General features: G+C 45.5%; 1 protein-coding gene across 1 annotated transcript in view; it reads right to left on the bottom strand.

The window, feature by feature from the left end:
- AKAP14 (A-kinase anchoring protein 14) overlaps nt 1-6,502 on the bottom strand; it is a 30,431-nt gene that overhangs the window by 4,713 nt on the left and 19,216 nt on the right. The window contains exons 5-6 of the mRNA XM_003806400.5: nt 5,581-5,760; nt 507-559 (exon numbers count right to left, since the gene is read on the bottom strand). Of these exons, the coding sequence (XP_003806448.1) occupies nt 507-559; nt 5,581-5,760 (233 nt within the window). The remainder of the gene's footprint in view (nt 1-506; nt 560-5,580; nt 5,761-6,502) is intronic.

The following is a 6,502-nucleotide window of genomic DNA, read 5'->3' as shown; positions in this document are numbered from 1 at the left end:
TTAAATCAAAAGCTTTTAAAATCAAACAAAGGGGATTCCCTATTTACTCTTTTATATTCCTAGTAAGCAAGAAGCCTCTTTTATGGCGGGGGAGGGGAGGTAGCTAAGGTTCTCTATGTCTATCCTTTACTGTTTCTTAAGCCCAGTCAATGAAAGGATTCATGAGCTTATATGTAAAGATACTTTAAGAGAGCTGCTATAAAAGGGATTATTATACATGAGTTAATTTTATGTGATATTGAAGTTTTCCTTAGAAACAATAGACATGACCCACTTTGCCTCCACCCCACTCCAGCAACTAATCCTCAAGCTTATAATGAATGAAAAACCAGACACTAAGAAAAATAATTTTCTAGAACAGTTTCAGCCCATTCTAATGGGCTTGGTGGTCCAAAGAAGAAAAGTGACCATTACATGAACTATCTGTTGTTGCGCAACTGCTGGATTCCTGGAGTGTGATGACCTTTCTCCCACCCTTTTAAAACAAACCTCCAAATGTTCATTACCTGTGAACTAATGCTTGGTGGTCGCCTACATAAGAAACAACAATGGGTGCATCCTAAAAAAGAGAAGGACAACTGTTAGCCCAGACCAGTCATACCAACTCTTTTTGTTTTTTTCAGGATGGAGTCTTGCTCTGTCTCCCAGGTGTAAGTGCAGTGGCGCAATCTCAGCTCACTGCAACCTCCGCCCCCTGGGTTCAAGTGATTCTCCTGCCTCAGCCTCCTGAGTAGCTGGGATCATAGATGCCCGCCACCACACCCAGCTATTTTTTTTATTTTTAGTAGAGACGGAGTTTTACCTTGTTGCCCAGGCTGGTCTCGAATTCCTGACCTCAGGTGATCCGCCCACCTCGGCCTCCCAAAGTGCTGGGATTACAGGCGTGAGCCACCACGCCCAGCCCAATCGTACAAACTTAATTCCTTACTTCCCTACACTTGCCCATATGCATACTTTTGAATTTCTAGAATTCATCTTGCTTATGAATTGGGAATCTATAGGTGATAGTTTTTTGTCACTTTAAACCTCTGTTCCCCAAAATATCTTTTTGACAACAAATACCTTAAGAATCTTTACAATATTGGAAATACCTTGGGACAGGCTTGTGCTCCTCATTAATAGGAGTGTAAGTCATTAACCTTCTTTACATGCTCCACTTTACTCAACTGACAATCTCTACCTCTTAGGAATGGCATGAAAATGAATTAATATAGATGAAAAGGTGTGAAACATTTTTAAAGCAGCATAAACATGTAGGTTGTAATATTGTCTCAGTAGTCCCTCCCATCCTCGCCTCCAAAATTATACTTGGAATTTTGAGCAAGAGCCATTCTCCCAAGACCTCTCTCTGTGTGGTCTCTGGTGTAGTCTTGTTCCCCTCCAGCAGTCTCATTTCCTGACCTCTGACCTGGCCAATTAGTAAGACAGCTGGTAGAGGGATATATGACCAGAAGTAAGATCTCCGCATATTGCACCTCTTTAGATTACTGCAGGTTCCAAACGCTCTGAATAGGCACATTTGTACTAGGATAGGATGAATATAGGACATAGATGGCTCACTGACTGTGTGGTCATATACAAAATCTTAACATCAGGCCAAGGTGCAAATAACTTTTGGGAAAGGATGGGAAGGCAAAGAGGAAATAAAATGTTTATGTCTGTTATGTTTCAGGCACTATGCTTGGTACCAGCCCTGCTCCTCTGACGACCCTTCCCCTAGATTCATGGATGTTATTTTGGCTCTTTTCACACCAGCTATCAAGTTAACATATTTCTTATTCATGGTCTACCTCGTGGATACCAGCAATCATTCCTTCAAGTATTTATTGAGTGCCTACTATTTGCCAGGCCTTGTTTTACAGGAAGACAAAAATCCCAGCCTTTATGGAGCTTACATTCTGATGGAGGGAATAGACAATAATAAAACAATTACAGGGCTGGGTGTGGTGGCTCATGCCTGTAATCCCAGCACTTTGGGAGGCCGAGGCAGATGGACCACCTCAGGTCAGGAGTTCCAGACCAGCCTGGCCGACATGGTGATAGCCCATCTCTACTAAAAATACACAAATTAGCTGGGTGTGGTGGCATGTGCCCATAATCCCAGCTACCCAAGAGGCTGAGGCAGGAGAATCACTCAAACCCAGGAAGCAGAGGTTGCAGTGAGCCGAGATTGCGCCACTGTACTCCAGCCTAGAAGACAGAACGAGACTCCATCTAAAAACAAAACAAAACAAAACAAAAAAACAATTATATAGAACATGAAAAGGTGGTAAGTGCTATGGAGAAAAAGCATAGGAAAGTGAGTGAAAGAGGAGGTGAGGGAGCAGGCAATTCACATGCCTAGGGGAGAGTGTTCTAGTCAAAAGAAAAAGCAAGTGCAAAGGCCCTGAGGCAGGACTATACCTGACTTATTTGAGGAGAAGCAAGATCAGAATGGCCAGAGCACAGTGAGAGGGAAGGAGTAGTGGGAAAGCACAAGTAACAAGGGACCAGATCACACAGGGCCTTGTAGGCCCTTACTACTGAAAGCTGGTCTCTAGGCCTGCAGCCTCAGCATGGTCTGCGAGCTTGTTAGTCATGCAGAATCTGAATCCCTACCCCACACCTGCTGAATCAGATTCTTCATTTTAACAAGATCCCTAAGTAATTTGTACAAACTTTAAATTTCTTTCTTTCTTTCTTTCTTTCTTTTTTTTGAGATGGAATCTCACTCTGTCACCCAGGCTGGAGTACAATGGCATCATCTTGGTCACTGCAACCTCCACCTCCTGGGTTCAAGCCATTCTCCTGCCTCAACCTCCCAAGTAGCTGGGACTACAGGCATGAGCCACCAGACCCGGCTATATTTTTGTGTTTTTCTTTTTTTTTTGAAATGGTGTTTCGCTCTTGGTACCCAGGCTGGAGTGCAATGGCATGATCTTGGCTCACCGCAACCTCCACCTCCTGGGTTCAAGCAATTCTCCTGCCTCAGCCTCCCGAGTTACTGGGATTATAGGCACGAGCCACCACGCCTGGCTAATTTTGTACTTTTAGTAGTGACAGGGTGTTGGTCAGGCTGGTCTGGAACTCCCGACCTCAGGTGATCCGCCCGCCTTGGCCTCCCAAAGTGCTGGGATTACAGGCATGAGCCACCGTGCCCGGCCTAATTTTTGTATTTTTAGTAGAAACGGGGTTTCACCATGTTAGCCAGGCTGGTCTTGAACTCCTGACCTCAGGTGATCTGTCCACCTCGGCCTCCCAAAGTGCTGGGATTACAGGCATGAGCTACCATGCCCTGCCAGCACTTTAAATTTTGAGAAGCACTTTTGGAAAGTTTATCTATTTTTTTTTTAATTTTTATTTTTATTTTTTTTTAATTTTTTTTTTTTGGAGACAGAGTCTCGCTCTGTCACCCAGGCTAGAGTGCAGTGGCGCAATCTCGGCTCACTGTGACCTCCGCCTTTTGGGTTCAAGCAATTCTGCTGCCTCAGCCTCCTGAGTAGCTGGGATTACAGGCATGCGCCACCATGCCCGGCTAATTTTTGTATTTTTAGTAGAGATGGGGTTTCACCATGTTGGTCGGGCTGGTCTCGAACTCCTGACCTCATGATCTGCCCGTGTAAGCCTCCCAAAGTGCTGGGATTACAAGCATGAGCCACCGCGCCTGCCCTTGGAAAGTTTTAAACAGAAGAATGGGCCAGGCGCGGTGGCTCACGCCTCTAATCCCAGCACTTTGGGAGGCTAAGCCGGGTGGATCACTTGAGCTCAGGAGTTCAAGACCAGCCTGTGCAACATAGCAAGACCTTGTCTCTACGAAAACTCAAAAAAAAAAAAAAAAAAAAAAAAAAAGCCAGGCGTGGTGGTGCATGCCTGTAGTCCCATACTTGGGGGGCTGAGGCAGGAGGATGGCTTGAGCCCAAGAAGTAGAGGCTGCAGTGAGCCCTGATCATGCCACTGCCTGCCAGCCAGGGTGACAAAGTGAGACCCTGTCTCAATAAGTAGATAGATAGATATAGATAGATAGATGATAGATAGATAGATAGATTAGATAGGCAGACAGATATAGATAAAACAGAGGAGTGACGGAAATTTGTTTTACAGCTGGGTGTGGTGGCTCACGCCTGTAATCCCAGCACGAAGTTTGCTGGGCATGGTGGTGTGCACCTGTAGTCCCAGCTACAAGGAAGGCTGATGTGGGAGGATCACTTGAGCCTGGGATGTCAAGGCCTCAGTGAGCTCTGATTGTACCACTCTGCCCCAACCTGGATGACAGAGCGACTCTGTCTTAAAAAAAAAAAGAGAGAGAAGTTTGAGAAGCACTTTTGGAAAATTTTAAACACAAAAGTGACAAATTTGTTTTACAGCTGGGCGTGGTGGTTCACACCTGTAAGTCCAGCACTTTGAGAGGCTGAGGCAGGAGGATAGCCTGAGGCCAGGAGTTCAAGACCAGCCTGGGTAACAAAGCAAGACACCATCTCTTAAAAAAAAAAAAGAAAAAGAAAAATTTGTTTTACAAGACTCATTCAGGCTGCCTGCAACATTGAAAACAGACATGATGAGGGCAAGGGTGGAAGCAGAGAGACTGATTAGGAGGCTATTGACATAATCTTGGTGAGAGAAGATGGTGTCTTGGACCAGGATGATAGAAGTGGAGTAGTAAGAAATTGTTTGGGGGGGCCGGGCGCGGTGGCTCACGCCTGTAATCCCAGCACTTTGGGAGGCCAAGGTGGGTGGATCACTTGAGATCAGGAGTTCGAGAGCAGCCTGGCCAACATGGTGAAACCCCATCTCTACTAAAAATACAAAAACCAGCCAGGCATGGTGGCGCACGACTGTAATCCCAGCTACTTGGGAGGTTGAGACAGGAGAATCACTTGAACCCAGGAGGTGGAGGTTGCAGTGAGCCAAGATCGTGCCACTGCACTCCAGCCTGGGCAATAAGAGTGAAACTCTGTCTCAAAAAAAAAAATTGTTGGATTCTGGATATATTTTTGAAAGTAGAGCCAATAGGATTTCCTAATGGATTAGATGAGGGATATGAGAGAAGAGTCAAGGATGACACCAAGGATTTTGGCTATTAACTAAGATGAAGACTGCAAGTAGATAGGCTTGGAAGGGAAAATCAGAAGTTCAGTTTTACATACAATAAATTAGATGTTTATTAAACATCCACGTGGGACGGGTCTGTGCTAGAGATACAAATTTGGGGATCATAAGCTCTAGGTGGCATTTAAAGCTATGAGACTGGAAGAGATAACCACAGAACTGAGTATTAGAGAAGAGGTCCAAGGCCTGAGTTTCAGGACATTCCAACATGAAGAGGTTGGTATGAGGCAGGGAAACTACCAGTAGAGACGGACTGTGAAGGAATGGTCAGTGAGGCAGGAGGAAAATCAGGAAAGTATGTTGTTCTAGAAGCCAAATGGAAAGTTTCATGGAGCGGGGAGTGATCAGTTTTGGCAAGTGCCGTGCATAGGCCAGTAAGATGAGGACAGAAGTATGACTATTAAATTTTGTAAAAATGGGGTTATTGATGACCTTGACAAGAGAAGTCTCCATTCTCACTGAAGTCTCACTGAAGGGAGAAAAAGAAGAACTTACCGGCGGTTTGGTTTTGGAGACCTTCATGGTGAAGTAGGTACCAGCAGAGATTCGTGCTACGGGTAGGTCAGCAGTTGAGATACTCCAGTGTACATAGTAGATGTAGAGGAAGCTGTGAATTAAGTCTTTCCTCTCTACAAACTCTACGCCATGTGCCCAGCATTTTTTAGAAACACACTTCTGTTTCATAGAAAAAAGAAAAAGCACACAGAAAAAGAAAAGCCTTCTGTTCAAGTCCTGTAGATAAATGCAGCATGGCTGGGTGCAGTGGCTCATGCCTGTAATCCCAGCACTTTGGGAGGCCGAGGCAGGAGGATTGCTTGAGCCCAGGAGTTCCAGACCAGCCTGGGCAATGTAGCAAGACCCTATCTCTACAAAACAAATTTAAAAATTAGCCAGGCATGGTGGCACGCACCTGTAATCCCAGCTACTGGGGAGGCTGAGGCAATAGGATTGCCCGAGTCCAGGAGTTTGAGGCTGCAGTGAGCTGTGATCGCACCACTACACTCCAGCCTGGGTGACAGAGCAAGACCCTATCCCTAAAAAAACGAATAAATAAAAATAAAAGATAAGTGTGGCATGTAACAGTCAGGGTTAGAGCTCTGTTCTGGAGTCCGCTCCTAATTTTTTTTTTTTTTTGAGATGGAGTCTCTCTCTGTTGCCCAGGCTGGAGTGCAGTGGCATGATCTCGGCTCATTGCAACCTGTGCCTCCCAGATTCAAGCGATTCTCCTGCCTCAGCCTCCCAAGTAGCTGGGATTACAGGCGTATGCCACCAAGCCCGGCTAATTCTTTTTGTATTTTTAGTAGAGACGGGGTTTCACCATGTTGGTCAGGCTGGTTTCAAACTCCTGACCTCAAGCGATTTACCCACCTTGGCCTCCCAAAGTGCTGGGAATACAGGTGTGAGCCACCGCACCTGG

The sequence above is a fragment of the Pan paniscus genome, chromosome X, assembly GCF_029289425.2.
Source record: "Pan paniscus chromosome X, NHGRI_mPanPan1-v2.0_pri, whole genome shotgun sequence".
Taxonomy (NCBI): Eukaryota; Metazoa; Chordata; class Mammalia; order Primates; family Hominidae; genus Pan; species Pan paniscus.
This window is presented reverse-complemented; position numbering and strand designations above follow the sequence as displayed.